Source organism: Syngnathoides biaculeatus, chromosome 3 (assembly GCF_019802595.1).
Source record: "Syngnathoides biaculeatus isolate LvHL_M chromosome 3, ASM1980259v1, whole genome shotgun sequence".
Taxonomy (NCBI): Eukaryota; Metazoa; Chordata; class Actinopteri; order Syngnathiformes; family Syngnathidae; genus Syngnathoides; species Syngnathoides biaculeatus.
The window spans coordinates 32,653,995-32,672,721 of record NC_084642.1 but is presented as its reverse complement, the minus strand read 5'-3'; the positions used below and the strand labels follow the sequence as shown (position 1 = coordinate 32,672,721).

At 42.1% G+C, this 18,727-nt stretch overlaps 1 protein-coding gene across 1 annotated transcript in view; it reads left to right on the top strand.

The window, feature by feature from the left end:
• Positions 1 to 18,727, top strand: part of syt7b (synaptotagmin VIIb) — a 177,419-nt gene that overhangs the window by 124,041 nt on the left and 34,651 nt on the right. Inside the window, exon 5 of the mRNA XM_061815453.1 lies at positions 1,799 to 1,921. Coding sequence (XP_061671437.1) covers positions 1,799 to 1,921 — 123 coding nt within the window. The remainder of the gene's footprint in view (positions 1 to 1,798; positions 1,922 to 18,727) is intronic.

Sequence of the window (18,727 nt, the reverse complement as noted above, 5' to 3'; positions counted from 1 at the left end):
AAGCGGTGAAACCGTACAAGATTTTTTTTTTTTTTTTCGATTGAGAAAGGTTTGGTCTGAAAAATGTTGCCAAGCCAAAGTAGAAAGCGAGTTTTAGGAAGGACACGTGTGGACAGAATCGAAGCTGGACTACCTCAAGCATCACATTCAGCACAAGTCTTTTGAAAGCAGTTAGAATTGTACGCAAATGTAAGATGGGAATTAGAATCGGTATTTTGTTGGGGGAGAGCGCCAATAAGAGAGAAAAGGAATGAGCTGACAATGGTAGACAAATCGAACCCAAAGAATGTTCAAATTCTCATCGACAATATTCTCCAACCCACCAACAGAAATGCATCTCTGCTGTCAGTTCAACAAATTCATTACCAGAGTATACAAGAAAGTTTACGTAGCTAAAGTTCTGCCTTTGGAAGCTTTAATTTAATGAATCAAATAGTGCAGCATGAGATGGATTGTAATGTTAAAATTCCACCTTGGCACACCTCATCAAAGATGAAAGCACAGACAATATAGAAAATGCAAAAAACTAATTGTGTATTTTAAATACAGGGCGCAAAATAACATTCGCCATAAAATTGTTTTGCATCATTCAGCTGTAAGCATGTATTGCAAAAGATACTTCAGTTTTCCACCAAGAAAAAACAGATGGGGATATCTGTGATTTTTAAAAAAGGAAATACATTTGAAAAAAAATTATAGTTCATAGTTTATAGTTCTCTTGGTTTGGTTGGCAGTGTATTTTTTGTGTTATTAAAAGAACATAAGTTTGTTGACATTTTCATTTTAAGTTTGCAAAAACACTTAAATAAAAATGTTCTCAATAAAAGTGATGTAATAATGTGAATGTAATCTGATTCTTTTAACAAGCCATGTAACTTCAATGGATGACATGTCTGATCGTTGTTAGCACAAACAAATTAATCCCAGGGAAGCACTGACTGAGGAAAATTGACAATTGTCATTCAATTAAAAGTAGTTTCATTTGCTGTGGCCTGGAGTTTGAAAACATAGTGCAGTCAGCCGATTCAACAGATTACATTTTAATGGTGACAAACGAAAATAATATCCACAACTTGCAACTCACTATTTGCACTGTACTTCTTATTCGTGGGATACACTTTTGTCAACAACTTTTTATCACTGTGATCGTAATCAGAAGTCATAATGGACCACATCTTTGCGTGTGCCCCCTCCTTTGTCATGCCCGAAACACGCCGCACCTTTTTTTCTCCCTCCACAACTGACTGCTAACAAAGCTGGTTGGCTTCTTCAGGTAGCTAAACTGTTAAATTAGCTTACCTGTCTTTGTGAGTTTTGTTGCGGCGGAAGTTCGACTTTGTTGTTGTTGTGTCTTTATTATGCGAGTTGCTAGACATGCAGATTGCCATCATATTTTTGCAAACTTGATAGACAGTATAATTCTTGAATCCAAATTTCATTATCTTTGGTCCTGCTTCCATCGTCTTTCATGCAGGTAGCTACAGTACGTTACGCTGGCAACTGTGCAACAATGCAGACTGTGTTGCCAAATTGCCGTGAATACCCCTCCCAAAAGTTCAAGTCAAAATCAAGTCAAGTGTCTCTGAAGTGTTTGGCAAGCAAGTCGCAAGTCATAATACTGGTAACACGAGTCATCCCCCCCCCCCATCTCTGGCTATTATTCTGAACAAAACTGTATATGTAGTGTTTATCACTCTCTAGTCACTCACGCCACAGCACACAAAGCTGGGGTTGTATTTGTACCATGAAAGGATGTTTGAGTGTTTTTGTATTTATTTTGCGTGATTTCTGTGTCCAGTGAGGGGAAGATGGTTGTTCTGTCTCTAGCAATTGGGCTGGCCGAACAAGATGACTTCGCTAATCTCCCTGATCTACAGGAAGCACCAGCAAGCAAAGAGAACGAAACCACACCGGAGAAGAGGTAACTGGAACATCACAGGAAAATCATTCACTGGGCCTTAAGAGTTACTGAGGGGGTTCTGTGTCATAAAAGACTGAATGAGGTCATGCCATAATTGGTATTTATTAAGTTCAGGGAGCTAGTCTTGTGATAAAATACCTGAGGTACTTTCAACATATTGGCCTTTCATGTCAGAGGAAGCCCGGTATGTGCTGGTTCAACATTGCTTTAATCTGCCATTTGCCTTTCATCATTAGTCCCACTTATCATTTTATAATTATCAACCTGAGTCAATACCCTTTGGGTAAAGCATAGGTCATTTTACACTTGAGACTATGTGAGTCCTGGGACACACGTGTCATGGAGACAATGATTCCCATCCTGAGAAAATGAGTCCCTGCTATTTATCATCATGGAAAATAATCCTCCACTGTATCACAGTTCTCGCTTCCCCGTCCCGCTATATTGTAGATTCATATTGCAGTTGTTATGTTACTTTGTAAAAATAATTTGGGCAGTATTTTTGTGTTAATCATTGCTCTTGCTCTCAGTGTTTTGGCCTTGTCAGGGGCATAACCGAGCCACTGCCGTGGGCGGTGCTTCCTGTGAGGGGCATTGGCCAAACCACTGTCCTGGGCGGTACCGCCTCTGACAGCTGTCACACGACTGTGTTACATTTGGGAAACTAATGCATGGAGCCGCCAGGGCGCCTAAGCCACGCCCACTTAGATACTGTTGTTGGGCACCCCAAGCTACCAATAAAAATGGCGAACGCAGTACAGCCGAAGCATGTTATGAGCAAAGCATTAAAGCGATAGCATTTCTGTTTCTTTTGTGCCCGTGGTATCAGAAATATTAACAAAGAGTGTACAGAAAGGCCTGAATTACTTTCAACAGGGAGATATTCATAATATCACGGTTTCGCCAATGGGAACAGCAGTTAAAGTTTCTGCAATGTGTTGGCCGTTTGGTGTGTGTTGGTGTGTTCCCATATTATTGGTTTGATTAAAACTCTACAAGGGTACAAACTCCATAACTTTTCTCACGTGCCGTGTGAGCAAAGCTGCATGTCTTTGCCACAGCAGTGGGATAAACCCCGAGGGTCCAAGATCAAACCAGTGCGGATGAGTGAAGTAGTTGTACCTTAACTAACAGAAAGGAGGAAAAGAAAACCGATTCTTTGTCAGACAGCTTTTAAATACAGGTTAAAATAATGAAATAAATAATGAATAATGGTCAAAATAATGGGATCGTCTTTGTCAATTTGTAGTGCAAGCCCCTTGTCACATTCCAGGAGATGTTTATCATCATTGTACTTTATAGCTGTTACACCGACCAAAGAAAAGGTTGTTGGATGTTGTGAGGAAGGACATGAGGACAGTGGATGCACGAGAAAGGCTTAGATGGAAAAACATGACACGTTGTGGCGACCCCTAACGGGACAAGGCGAAAGGAAAAGAAGAAGAACCGACTAATTGGGTAACTTACCTTGGAACAGACAGCTTTATGCTGATTTATCTTCGATACTTTTGGCCGGTCGTGAGGTTGGCCACAAGCTTTAATCCACCGTTTGCATTTATCTAAATTATGCTTTGGGGTGGGAAAGCGCATCAGATATCCTCCCTGTAATCTCTCTGGATAGCGCTCGTCTCCATGAACCGTTCCCCAGCCATATCGAAGCACCATATTTCCGGATATAAGCAGGACTATACACTCACAATTCAGAGGCTTAAAGTAAGCACACGATCTCTTAGTTTGTGGGTACAAGATCCCGGATGTGGATAGCATGGGCGGAGTTCAGAAAATCATGCTCACTGATTGGTCAAAATGGAGCTGTCAATCATTTTCACGGATCCATCCATTGGCCAAGCATTTAAGGGGTGAATGTGTCATCGGTATTTGCCAGTTCATTGTGTATGCTTTACTGCATCCTGGGATACTCCAATACTGTGTGTAAGTTCGCAAGTTTAAGGTACAACAGTCCTTTGTCACAGTGAGTGCTGTGTCTCTTTAGTTGGACACGTCTTGTCCATGTTTCTTAGTTTGTCTCATAGTCATCGGACCTTGTGCACATATTTGGATCTTGCTTCTTGCCTAGCGTTTTTGTGCTTCCATCTGTTTTGAACTTCCTTTTCATGTTCGACCTCCTTCTGGAATAAAACCACTCTTAATATCATGCCCTTCCCTCGGAGTCCTGGATTTGGGTCCGCCCCCTTGCCACTGGCTTATAACAGTCCTGTCATAAAAGAAAATTTAGAATAACCATCCATCCATCCATTTTCTTAGCCACTTATCCTCACAAGGGTCACAGGAGTTCTGGAGCCTAATTTAGAATAACCATAGAATATATTTTATTTCTATCACCACAAATGAATGTATCATTTATGGGGGTTTTTTTCAGCCGACTGATATAATAATTGGTAAAATAGAGATATAGAATCCAGCAACTGGCCAGATTTGACAGGTAGTGATGTATGACCCTTTGTCGAGGTTACATGATTCTCACTGGAGGTCCCATAGCTCAGGGGTTAAAGCATTGGTTTGGTAAACCAGGGGTTGTGAGTTTGTATCTCACTGGGGCCTCTACTCTCCAAGAGGGGTTGCGTCAGGAAGGGCATCTGGTATAAAACCTGGGCCAAACAAATATATGCATTCATCTGAGATGTCACCCTGTGGTGACCCCAAACGGGACAAGCCAAAAGAAACTTACTTACTTACTTTCGAAGTGACATACTTGGAAATGACGACCACCCTCTTCTTTTGAACTGGAAGTGTAGTCATCAAAATTCTCCCAATGGAAGCCCCTAGCCAGATGTCACTGTAAAGCAGAAGGTGTACCAAAAATCAATCACTGGAAACCGGAAATGTGGACGTCACCAGCTGAACACTGGGAAATGTTGGTGCCCCCCCCCCCGGAATGTCATTGCTGGAACCCAAAGAAATGACATTAGAGGTGGATTCGTAAATCCTGGGGGTCAGAAATCCTCACCATGTTGATTCAACCCCACCCCACACATCCGTTCCGACATGTTCCAGCAAGTGCAGACATGTTAGTACAAGTCTAGACTTCTTTAGACCTGCCAGAGGACCACCATAAATACAATAACCCTACAACATTCGAGTGGTCCCACATATCTGGTCACCTGTCCAAGCATCTATTGATAGATGATAGCACACTTGTCAATAGATGGATGACATTTTGGAGTAAACAAGTCCCAAGAGCGGCCTTCAGAAATCCCCGATGTTGGTTCAACCCCAGCGCCGTGAAACTGTTCCAGACATGTCCTTGCAAGTACAGACAGGTTAGAACTGGTCTGGACTTGTATAGAACCACCTTCCATGAATACCATAACCCCCTTACACCAGCAGATGGCCTATTTTTGTCGATAAATAAACAACTCTTGCTGATGCAGCTTCAGCGGACGTTACAGACAAACCAGCGACATAAAGAGCGGTGGCTAAGACATTTAAATACAATGAGAACATCTGGACGACTATGGTCAGTGAGACGTGTCAAAGATATCCAGCGATCTTCTCTATACACAACCTGAAAATCTCGGTTGATCTACATAGGATACAACACTCTCCAACAGAACCACTGCAGCAGGAATGGTCTAGTGTAGATGAGAGTACAGATTTTATCATGAAACAGCTGAACTTTGTCTGTACCTGAAGATTCAAAGCCATGAAATATATTAACATCAAATATAGGATCATTGAATTTCAATGATTGGATTGTATTGATTTATGTCAAGCCAGACGCCATCATGAAAACTACTAATATATGGAAGAATCTATGCTTCTGGTATGGAAAAGTTAGATCTTCAGCACTTGACATGCAAGGATTGATTTTTTTTCAAAATTAATTCATCATTCATTCATTAATTCAAGTTTCAAAATTAATTGAATAGAGGATGATGAATGTGTAAAGCAGTCTGATTTAGTTTTCATTATTGTGTTTCAACAGCAAATGTGGAGTGCTTTTCAGCATATTAGTCTATGAGCAAATGGTTTGGAAAAAAATCCCTCTTTTGTCCAATGAGATCACTAATTTTACAACTAGCCAACAATGGAAGAACATCATTTGCATCAAGAGAGCAATATAATTTCATAACCACATCTCTAACTCAGCCACCTCACGTATTAAATTTTAAAAAAAGCTATGACTCATCAGCCATCTACACTTTTTTTCTGATTAGACAAGACCTCGGTAAGAAGGAGAATGAAGCCATTGAGTACCACTGCAAGGTATGTGGCCACGTGATGGGAGCCCCTTGACAATGTGAGCAGAGTGCCTTTCCTCAAGGTCTACAGACCCAGTACCCACAATAGATACTCTCCCTACTCTACCTGTAATGAGCCTATAATTATCAGACCCGGAAACTCTGACTCTGCTGAGGAGACCTCCACAACCTATTCCACCACCTCACCTGAGTATGACAACATTAACTGTGATAAGAAGGCGATTAGTGCTGACCTAACACCAGATATTGAGAGTGAGGACTCCATCACCAATAACAAAGAGAATGATGAGACTTAATAGGCCCTCCCAAAGACCACAGCGTGCAAGAAGAGAGCCCTCAACTAGCAACATCCCAACACTTTCTCCAAACCGCCATTTACAACTGTATCCTCACACGATGTTGATGGAGCAGTGGAAAACTTTAACAGACCAACTTAGTAATCAGTTGGCTCCAGATGTGGTGCTTTGTAATAAGATATCCAAGATATCTCCTCAGATGCTTCTTGTGAAATTACAGTAAAGGTGTTTCAAGTGTAGACTAAATGATCCTAATGAGAAAGGGCATGGATGTTGAGAAGTAGGTAAATCTTATTAAGTAAACACATCTCTCACATCAATTCAGACGTCTGTACAGAGCAATTTCTACCAAGTATTCACTAGATGCTAAATACTGTATGTGTGACCTGACAACAGATAGAGAAACCGTCGATTGTCAATGGATTGACATTTTGGATGAAATACACACACACACACCTATGTTGAATAAAGATATAGAAGTTGAGAAAAATTTCATGACAAAAGTCAGATCGCTGTCATTGTCATCATTTCATCTACCCCAGGAATCTTTTGTAAGCCAAGTTACAGTGAAGAAAATAAATATTTGAACACCCTGCTATATTGCAAGTTCTCCCACTTGGAAATCATGGCGGGGTCTGAAATTTTCATCGTTGGTGCATGTCCACTGTGAGAGAGATAATCTAAAAAGAAAAATCCAGAAATCACAAAATACGATTTTCTAACGATTTATTTTTGTGATACAGCTGCTAATAAGTATTTGAACACCTGAGAAAACCAATGTTAATATTTGGTACTGTAGCGTTTGTTTGCAATTACAGAGATCAAACGTTTTCTGTACTTGTTCACCAGATTTGCACACACTGCAGGAGGGATTTTGGCCCACTCCTCCACACAGATCTTCTCTAGATCAGACAGGTTTCTGAGCTGACGCTGAGAAACACGGAGTTTCAGTTCCCTCCAAAGATTTTGTATTGGGTTTAGGTCTGGAGACTGGCTAGCCCACGCCAGAACCTCGATATGCTTCATACAGAGCCACTCCTTGGTTTTCCTGGCTGTGTGCTTTGGGTCATTGTCGTGTTGAAAGACCCAGCCACGACCCATCTTCAATGCTCTGACTGAGGGAAAGAGGTTGTTCCCCATAATGTCACAATACATGGCCGCGGTCATCCTCTCCTGAATACAGTGGAGTCATCCTGTCTCATGTGCAGAAAAACACCCCCAAAGCATGATGCTACCATTCCCATGCTTCACAGTAGGGATGGTGTTTTTGGAATGGAACTCATCATTCGTCTTCCCCAAACACGATTAGTGGAATTATGACCAAAAGGTTCCATTTTGGTCTCATCTGACCACAAAACATTCTCTCATGGCTCCTCTGTATCATCCAAATGGTTATTGGCAAACTTAAGACGGGCCTTGACAGGTCCCAGCTCTTTTCAGTGTCAGGTTTAAACAGCCTAGGACATTTAAAGTAAAATTATCAAGGAAGGAAGACAAGAGGAACTTCTGGCTCGAGAAGGAGAACGTGGGATGTGTCTCACAATCTCCAACCCGTTCTAATCACATCTCCTCGTCTCCACTTTTTTATTCCTTAGAGTGGTCCGCATCACACAAAGCAAATTGTGACAAACAAAGCAACCATGACAAAAATAGTCCATGTGAGTCTTTGCAATGTCTTCACCATCCTCTGGATATCAGTCTTTGTTGTCTTCTGCATCACTGTCTGGTGTTTCTACGCCACCCAATGTAAATTGATTGCATCACATTGTTAAAGTACATCATAGCGAAGTTTCTATGGCACCCAATGCGCCTCTCAATTGCATTGCATCACATAAGCATTAAAAACCAAAGAAAGAAAATATGAGATAACTTTATATCCAATTAATCCAACATTCAGGTCATTGACCAATTCCTGTCATGTAGTCCTGGGCGTATTCCTCACCATTCTAAGGATCACTGAGACCCTACGATGTGATATCTTGCATGGGGGTCCACTCCGTTTAGCTTCTTCCATTTTCTAATGATTGCTCCAACAGTGGACCCTTTTTCACCAAGCTGCTTGGCAATTTCTCCGTAGCCCTTTCCAACTGTGTGGAGTTGTACAATTTTGTCTCTGGTGTTTTTGGACAGCTCTTTGGTCTTGGCCTTGTTACAGGTTTGAGTCTTACTGATTGTATGGGGTGGACAGGTGTCTTTATGCAGCTAACGACCGGAGTCATGCATTTGGGTCCTCTCCCACATCGATGGGTCGTGACGGGGGCAGTGGATCATGGGTGTAGCTGTTTGACTGTTAGGAAGTCATGCCTTGCAGCCCTCCCTTACCTCCCCCTTGGCTTACTGACCTTCCAGATTTTAAACACTGATTCATGGGGTAGGAACAATGATTGCCAGTTGCAGACCAGGGAAATATAGTAATCGTATGGGGTGGGGTCACTTGGTTGCATGGTAGTTCTTCTGAGGCCAGCCCCCCTGGGCTGCATGGCTAGTTGGTGTTGGGGCGCCCATTTCATGGCTGCTCCCTGGGTTTCCCCACCTCATCATTCTCTTGTCAGGTGCCCCTATCTGTCCTCCTTTCCAAAAAATAAGGGACATTCCCCGTCCTCAGACTGGGTGGGGACTGTCCGCATTGCAAGCCCAGCAGGTTGTGTGGAGTTTCCTGCTGTCCTGAGGAATGGGTGCTGCTTTATCTAACATCTGAACAGGACAAAAAAGAAAAGGGGAAAAAAACCTATCCCCCACCCCCTAAATGGATGCCTCCTGGCATCCTACCTGGTTTATCGGGGTGACCTATGTAAAAGTAAAAATCAAGGAATCATCTGAAATAACTTTGCAAGATATCCTGATTCCTCACACTAGAGACACATGAGAAACCAAAATTGTGTCACACCTTTGACAACTTGTTTTCATTGTAAAATGCATTAAATTCTATAATTTGAATAGCTGGTATGGGTAATTGGAATAAAATATTGCTCTAAAAATTCATATAAATAGGGTATGTGAAATTGTGGTCTACATGACATATAAGAAAATACTCCTATAGAAGTAATAAACAAACACTAATTACATCAGTGCAATGTATTTTTAACTTGTTAACCGCCATAAACACTGAAACTTGTAACTTGTTTTCATTTCTTTTGACCTCTTCACTGAGAGCAAAACCGTCTGTCTTGGCCTTAAGCAAAGGGGTTGAAATCTGGATGAATGTCTGAGATGGCTATGCAAAGGACAGCTAAGAGGTGGTCATCAGTGCCAGAGGATCTCATTGGATTTATTGAACTTCATGACTGAGAATGTCTGTTCACATACTGTATGTAAGTTGATCCAAAGAGGATTTGAATCTTCTGAGCATGCCTTCTCACGTGTGGAAAGTACTCCTCTTTGAGGGAAGAGTAAAAATCCAACAGTGAGACTGTTCTCACTCACCATGTTCTGTCTTATTTTAAAGTGCAGCAAAACCTCTTTGATTTAATGCTTTCACTCTGATAAAATTAACAAAACAATCAAATTTGGACAACCTTCCATTTTCACAACTTCCAGTTTGTCCCATTTCAGTCTGAACTTTTCAAAACATGCATTTACCTCTGTGAACGAATCACTCCCGGTGGTGGTCCCTTTCATTGATTGTATGGCTACTAGGTCCTCAGTGATTTGAAATTCTGCAGTATTCCTACATAAGAAGACAAGCAGGTGGACCGTCCCATGCACATCGTACCGCTCATCCAAAGCCAGATAAAAAGTCGAAGTCGGTCGCTCTGTTCTTCTGCTGAAGCTTCGAGTTTCCAGCGATGGCCTCAACCCGCCTCGATACAGTGTGTCAGTGGCACTTTCTCAAATGCTCCCCTTTTCTACGGTCATATCAGCACAACAGTATCCACCAAGCACTGCAGAATAAACTCTCGGTCAGAAAATGCCCAACATGTTGGGGTGACTTAGTGAGATATTAGATTGCTTGTCCTGATGGCTGCATCTCTGCTTGTGCAAGATTTTTAAAAGAAATCCTTCTTGGCTTCACAATTTGTGAGCAATGCATCAGTCTCCCTTGTGCGCTTGTCACTAGACAGATTTCTGTATCCATCCTCCTGTCTGCTCATGTAGTAGCATTTCAAATTAGTGTTTTAACACGGAGATCTGTGTACCACAAATTAGGCCAACGGCTTTACCTATGACTTCTGTTAAGAAGTACGTGACAGTCGATGTGTTGTTTAAATCAGCCTTTGTTATCAAACTTTTCTTTTCTTGCCATGAGCTGACATCATGAGGGTATCATCACTTGTTGCTGTTGACCTACACTCACGACCATCAGTCAGGCTTTAGGCCAGATGTGGCCCACGCGCCGTAGAATGCCTACGTTTGCTCCGGACCATGCTCCTCCCAGTTCACAAGGAACTGGAAACCCCTGCCTGTGGGGTTCACATCAAGGATATGTGACACTGTGAAGTCAAGACGGTTGTCGTGGGGGGCAGAGGGTCTATAGTTGGAGGGATGAGTGCTGATGGAGAAACGCTTCAACATAGACACTTGGAATGCCAGGTGGTCCAACTGATGTTGGATTAATGATTTTAGTGAGCGACAAGGGACCAGTTAAGTGTGGAGTGATCTTATGGAGTTCTGTTTGGAGTGAGATGTCGTGAGAGGAGAGGTAAACAATCTGGGCCACCTTGTATTCTGGTGTGGGAGATCCCCAAAGATTGGCCAGCCGTTTATTCCTCTCGGCAGACTGAGTCAGAGCATCCCTGATGTCTTTTCAATAAGAATGGACCCAACACAGGTGATCCCTCACCGCAGCAACTGGCACCAAATGGTCTTGTTCCCGAAGCAATGGATGCTGGAAACCGTAATGTGCCATAAAAGGAGATATACCTGTAGCAGAGCCGGTGAGGGAATTGTAGGCATATTCAATTAACTGGAAAAAGGTGGTCCACGAGCTGGGATTGCATGCATTAACTCAGTGAAGAGCCGACTCTGGATTCTGATTTGTCCGTTCCATCTGACAGTCTGACTGTGGATTGAACCAGAAAGCGGACTGGCTGCTGTGCCCACCTCTTTACAGAATTCCTTTCATTTGTAACCGTATGAATCTGTGTGTTGGATTGTTTGTTTATGCATCCATCCATTTTTTAAGTCACTTATCCTCACAAGGGTCACAGGAGTGCTGAAGCCCATCCTAGTTATCATCAGGCAAGTACACCCAGAAGTGGTTGCCAGCCAATCACAGGGTACACAGAGACAGACAACAGTCGCACTCACAATCACACCTAAAGGCCATTTAGTCTTCAATTAATTAATTTTTTTGGGGGGATGTGGGTGGAAACCCGGAGTGCCTGGAGAAAACCCACGCAGGACGGGCAGAACATGCAATCTCCACAATTACACAAAATCTGTGAATGCCTGACAAGAAAATGCCTCTCTATCCAGTGTAAACCATTTATGTAGCTTGGCGCTCCCCCTCTGTAATCTGTTTCTTCTTCTGTGCTCCCTACAATGTTTTGTGCGGCACCGCCTCAGTCTTCCTGTGTGAGAGATGGGTAACCATGTTTCAGTCTGTCGGTAATCCTGAACCATCCTAATATTTCTTTCTGTTTATTTTACATCTTAAGTCTTGTTATTATGTCTTTTCCTGTCACCTATATACATATATGTCAGTGGAGTCACATATAAAAAAGAGTATTATTAACAGTTGAGGATCACAGGATTAAGGGTGTGACAAGCCGAATTGACTTCTGAGTTACTGATGTCGTCTGTATTTTCTTTGTGTCGGAACTCGAGCGGACGTTTGAAATTTTTATTGCCATTTATATGTTTATTTTGTCAGGTAGGTATTGTTTATATTTTGCCATATAGTTGCGGGCACCCTCTTGTTACACTCTTCCTGTGGAGAGGAGGTCAAGCTGACAGTCGAAATTTATAAAGTGGTTAATCTGTTTATTACATCAGAATAAAAGGGGATTGTCTACAACAATGTCTCAGTGTCACACCTTTCTTCAAAGCGACACAACGTAGAAGCTCACCAGTCACACATGCATGTGATTAGAACCTGAGTTCCAGACAATGTCAATGGGTATTACGTGGAGTTCAGACACATGAATGATGAGATTAGAGGTAATGAACATATTTGTAGAACTTAACTTCACAGGGAGTTGGGCCAGTTACAGTTTTCAAGGTGATGTGGGACCAAGAGTGGCTCAAAATAGGTAAGGGGCACAGCAGACAATCTGGGGGCAGATGTGAAATTTTCCCTCAAGCACAGATGGGCTCAGATGAATTCCCAAGTGTCTTTCACCAGGCTGGGCCATCAGAAATCCCATTGTATTTATTGGATAGTGTAAATTGTGGGCCCACTAAAGAACATCAGAACATGCCAAGTTGGGTACAACCAGGCAGCCAGGAGGTCCAGTCTTGCAATCCGATTGAGTTTGTTGAGCATTTTTAACCACCTCCTCAATCTCCCAAGGGGCTGTCCCAACAAAGCAGGAGAAAGGAAGGATGGGTTGTAGTTGAGCAGGGCTGGAAGGAGGTGGGTACACACGAGAGAGGGTGTCAGGTATGCTGTTGCGGGAGCCATGGTGGAAGGAGAGACTGAAGTTGAATAGGCTCAGACAAAGGGCCCACTGAGCTTGTTGAGGTTTAAGATGTTTGGTTGTGTGAAAATAGGCAAGATTTTTATGATCAGTCTATAAAACAGCAAATCGTTCCCCTCCAGCCAATGCCTTCACTCCTCAAATGCCCAGACAATGGCCACCAGATCACAATTTCCTACAAGATAGGTGCATAAAAAAATACCCCTTAACACCGCATCATCCCACCAACACTCACCTGCCAGAATTCTAAACTCTACAGAAAAGGACACCACGGAACTAGAGCTCTGAGTGAGAGTAAGGAGGTGTCAAGTGCCTTTCCTGTCCTGATCAAAGTGGTCCAAGACGTTTTTAAATTCATCCAAAAATGTCAAGAACCAGCGGCTTGGGGGTGGAGCTAAATGCAGGACTCCCAGGCAACAGCATAATGTTCAGAGGGGCTTTATTCCAAAAAAAGCCCAGCAAAGGATATACTTCTTGCGGCTTCTGGGGAAGCACGGTCTGTCATGCGAGCTGCTGAGTCAGTTCTACACAGCGGTCATCCAACCAGTCCTGTGTACCTCCATCACCGTCTGGTTTGTGGCCACCACAAAAAACGACAATCTCCGACTGCAACGGGCAATCAAAACAGCTGAAATGATTATTGCTACCACTCTACCCACCTTTGAGGACTTACACGCAACACAACCTAGGTCCAGAGCAGGCAGGCAGCATCTTTCCGAACTTCCACATCCTGGCCACCAGCTCTTCCAGTTCTTTCTATCAGGAAAGTGCTACAGATCAATGCAAGTCAAAACTAGCAGGCATTCGAACAGTTTTTTTTCCCTCTGGCAATTAAGTCATTACATTCTTAATCACCAAATTTACAATTTTCTGCCTTGTCCCATTATTGGGACCCTCACATTCTGCTGATCCAATCAATAACAATAGTAATAATTTATTTTTGTACACTATCGCACAATTTGTCACTTTAACCTGCTCCCTTTGCACAACTGTCATTGCACTGTCATTACACTGGTCTATTACGGGAACCGCGAACGGGTAAAGGGACTGTACGAGCTTTACACAATGTGGGGCATTGACACACTTAACTCGTACCTGTTCTAAACAAATAAGATTTTACATCTTGCACGATTTTTACAGGGAATAATTCCTATAAACAGAAATGTCTCTTGTTCTTTTTTCTTGCTGCTTTGTTGTTCTTCATTCTGTATGTTGTACCAAGGCAGCACCATCTGCCGGAGAAAAATTCCTTGGGTGTTTTTTTTTTTTACACACCTCGCCAAATAAAGCTGATTCTGATTCTGATTCTGATTCTAATGTCAGTGCACAGCATTTGCTCATCAGTGCTGTAAAACGAAACGAAACAACATTGCCGTGTGCAGGGTGGCCCTTTCCTGTGATACATCAGTGTGTCTGCTATATTGAATGTGGCTGTAATTAGCCACATATAATATGCAAATGATGCATCCATCCATCGATTTTCTTAGCTGCTTATTCTCACAAGGATCGCGGAGGTGCCGGAGCATATTCCAGCAGTCAACGGGCAGAAGGTAATGTACACCCTGAACTAGTTGCCAGCAAATCGCTGGGCACACAGAGACAAACAGCCACACTCACAATCACACAAAGGGGCAATATAGAGTGTCCAATTAATGATGCATGTTTTTGGGGCATGGTAGGAAACCGGAGTGCCCGAAGAAAACCCACAGGCGTTGGGTGAACATGTAAACACAGGCGGGGCAGGGATTGAGCGCGGGTCCTCAGAACTGTGAGGCCAGTGCTTTCCAGCTGGGTCACCATCCGCAAATGTTCTTGGTAAAATTGTTTATGAATAGCTAAATGCACTCCGATTGACTGGCGACCAGTTTAGGGTGTAGTCTGCCTTTCGCCCGAAGCTAGCTGGGATAGGCTCCAGCTCTCCTGTGACCCTTGTGAGGATAAACGGCTTGGATAATGGATGGATAGATAAATACAATTAAAAGTAATGGTTTAGTCTTAAAGCGATGAGTCCTGGCTTTGAATCCATCCACCCATCTATCCATCCACCCATCCATCCATCAATTTTCTTAGCCGCTTAGCCTCACGAGGGTCGCGGGAGTCCTGGAGCCTATCCCAGTTGTCACCATGCAGGAGGCAGGGTTCACCTTGAACTGTTTGACAGTCAATCGCAGGGCACATGGAGACAGACAACAGTCTCACTTAAAATAACACTTACGGGCAATTTAGAGTGTCCAGTTAATCTTGCATGCTTTCGAAACCAGAGTACGCAGAGAAAACCCACGTAGGCACGGGAAGAACATTCAAACTCCAGACAGGGGGGCCAGGACTGAACCCAGGTCCTCAGAACTGTGAGGCCAACGCTTTACAGCTCCTCCAGTCTGCCACCGGGAAATTTAATTTAATGAAAAATTAAAAACATGTACTTGAGTGGTGTTTTTGGGGATTTTTTTATTTTATTTTGCCTTGTTGTATTCAGCACTCTTCCAGACTGCAGATTGCCCAGGACATCCCCCAGCCACCCCCTACAATGTTGTCATTCGTTTTTGGGGGGACATTTTTTCATGCAAGTCTAATTTGGGGTTACTTGCTTGACTGTCTCAAGCTGAACCCATGAAAGACGTGCGTAGGACAGTACACAGCCAAACACCTACATAGAACTGTGATGAGACCCCTGAAGTTGTTTGACTTATTATCTACACAGGAAGTCACTGTTGCATGGCAGACCTGAATATTAATAAGCTTAGGGATCCACCACACAGAGAGCACAAGAGCCAGGGAAATAAATATGAATATATTTCAAAGTGTGCATTGGTCCTGGACAACCTCCAAGCTCAAATTGATATTTATAAAAGCTGTGAAACGTGCCAATCAAATAGTTTGCATTTCAAACAAGCATAGAACTGTGTTTGCCTATCAAAGATATTTGCATATCTGGATACTGTACATATCGTGAAAGAGTCAAATAAGAACCAATGACAATCAGCGTCTCACATTTTACCTGTGTATGTAGCCTGCGACAGTATTTTAAGACATGCATTTCATTATATTGAAGCCTGTGTAAATCTGTTCTATTTTCTGTTCTACAGCCCCCAGTAGGAAATAACCGACAAAAACATGGTAAAAAAAAAAAGATGGGACAGAAATGGATCACAAAAATGAACCTACAGTTTTTGTTTTAATAAATTAATAACCCACTGGAAAAGAATGCAGAAAGGTGGGAATCCACTCTTTAAATCATTTAGCTTCTAAATAAAATGGGGTGTGTAGGATGGTGGACAACTGCTAAGAGCGTTTGCCACACAGATCTGAAACTGCTGGTTCAAATCCTGGTCTGACCTGTGTGGAGTTTGCATGTTCCCCCCATGCCTGTGTGGGTTTTCTTTAGTTTCCATTACGGTTTCCTCCCACATCCAAAAAACCTACAAGGTAGGTTAATTAAAGACTTTAAAATGCCCCTAGGTGTGATTGTGAGTGCGACTGTTGTCTGTCTCCATGTGCCCTGCAATTGGCTGACAACCATTTCAGGGTGTACTCTGCCTCCTGCCCCAAGAAAGGTGGAATAGGCTTCAACACTTCAACACGACCCTTGTGAGGATAAGTGGCTCTGAAAATAGATGGATGGATGGATGGATGGATGGATGGATGCATGGATGGATGGATGGATGGATGGATGGATGGATGGATGGATGGATGGATGGATGGATGGATGGATAAAAAGGGATGTTCATGTTGTTTTGTGAATGTTTGATATTCACGGCCAATTGTTGTACCAAAGACAAGATTAAGATGTTTTGGAATTCAATCACAGACCATGGTGTCCCACGGGGATTGGATGGTAAACATGATGTATTTATGTATTTACTGAATGTATGTTTATGGATACCCACTTCGTAACAAGGGACGATGTTAAAACTCATCCTTCATCTCCATCCTCTTTACCATTAGCTTCCCATTCTGCACTTGAGATTATCAAAAATATTTATTGGTGCTCAATATTAAGAGCTTAAAGTCACAAAAAAATATGTCTTCAATTCATATTTTACATGTAAGTTTTTTACATTTCAGCCAGTTCTCAATCTTTTATGGTACTGTCTCATATTCTTTAAGCTGTCGTTTGGGAAAGAGTAAGAACCAACCCCTTAAAAATGTACGCATAATATTGTATATCAGGGAAGCACGAACAGTAGCTGTATGATTCTTGGGTCTGACTTTTCTGTGGCTTGTGTGAGTGGTTAAACATTGCAAAACATGCATGGTTGAATGTTCTAAATTTGTCGTCTGTGTGATTGTAAGCCAATCGTGTCATTGACAGGTGATCAGTCAATGGTTTAAAAGTCACTTGGGATAGGCTTCAACTTCTCTGGTACCCTGAACTAGATAAGGGAAATCAAAAATTCATTAATTCATTAAACTTTGCATTGCAATGACCTTCCTCTTACTTGAAACCATATGAATTGAGAAAAGTGACTTTTTTGGACATCCTTTGACCTTGCCAATGTGACGTGGGGCCGATCACGTTTCTGCTTTGCATCCCAAGATGTAAGAAACGATCTGTCCAATTATGTGGAAGAGATCAAAATTCATCGTTCTCATTTCCAACACATCACATCAGAGTCATCTGCCTCCTGCCATTGAAACTCAACAATAAAGACTTAGTGATTACAAATTTGCGTTTCCCTTTAATGACTGCACAGTCCAATGGGATAAAGTTGGAAAAAGAAGTATATGAACCCGAATAGCCTGGATGTATTCATATATTGGTCACATTTGATTTGAACTACTGGTACGATAAGTCATCATAATAAGGTTTTTGTAAAATAATATCACACAAGGAATTACATGTTTCCATATTTTTGCTGAGTGCATGTGAAAAGGAATGTGAACCTTTGGATTTAGGAACTGATTGAGCCTCCTTTGACAGCAATAACCTCAACCAAGTGTTCAGATCAGACATGCGCGAGAGCGTGAGGAAAGGTGCAGACAGCCATTCCTTTCTACAAGATTTTACAAGACTGCTTCAGTTAAGTATTTAATGAAAATAGAAAACTTGTAAGAGGTGCGAAATTATTGAATGGCAGGACAGATCCAATTCCGTCATATTGGACAGTATTACCCTAATCAATTGGATAATCAATTGAACTTGAGGTTGGCTGAGGCCTGGCTTTGATTAGCTTTAAGTGATTCGCTGAGGGTTTCAAATGTTTTTTCCACCGTGCACGGTGAATGGTTTATCCAGTAGCATTCTGAATACATTGCAGAACAATCGTTTCTGTGCAATTTATATAGCAGATTGTTCTTAACTGTTTTGAATTAGATGAATGAGATAAGAAATCAGAATTACAATCAGAATAATCTTGAATGACCAAGTGTGTAAAAGCACACAAGGAAATTTTCTCCGGCAGTCGGTGCTGCCCTGGTACGACATTCACAACAAAGAACAAGGAACAACATAGCAACAAGAACAGAACAAGAGACATTTTTGTTTATAAGAACTACTATAAGATGTATAAGACAAAACGTGCAACACGTAACGTCCCACATTGTGTTAAGCTTGTACAGTGTGCCTTTACCCGTTCGCAGTTCTCGTTATAGACCAGTGCAATGTCAATCGTGCAAAGTTTAAAGTGACGAATCATGCGGTCTACAAAATATAAACAAATAAATACTGTATATAATATATATACATCCATTTTCTTAGTTGCTTATCCT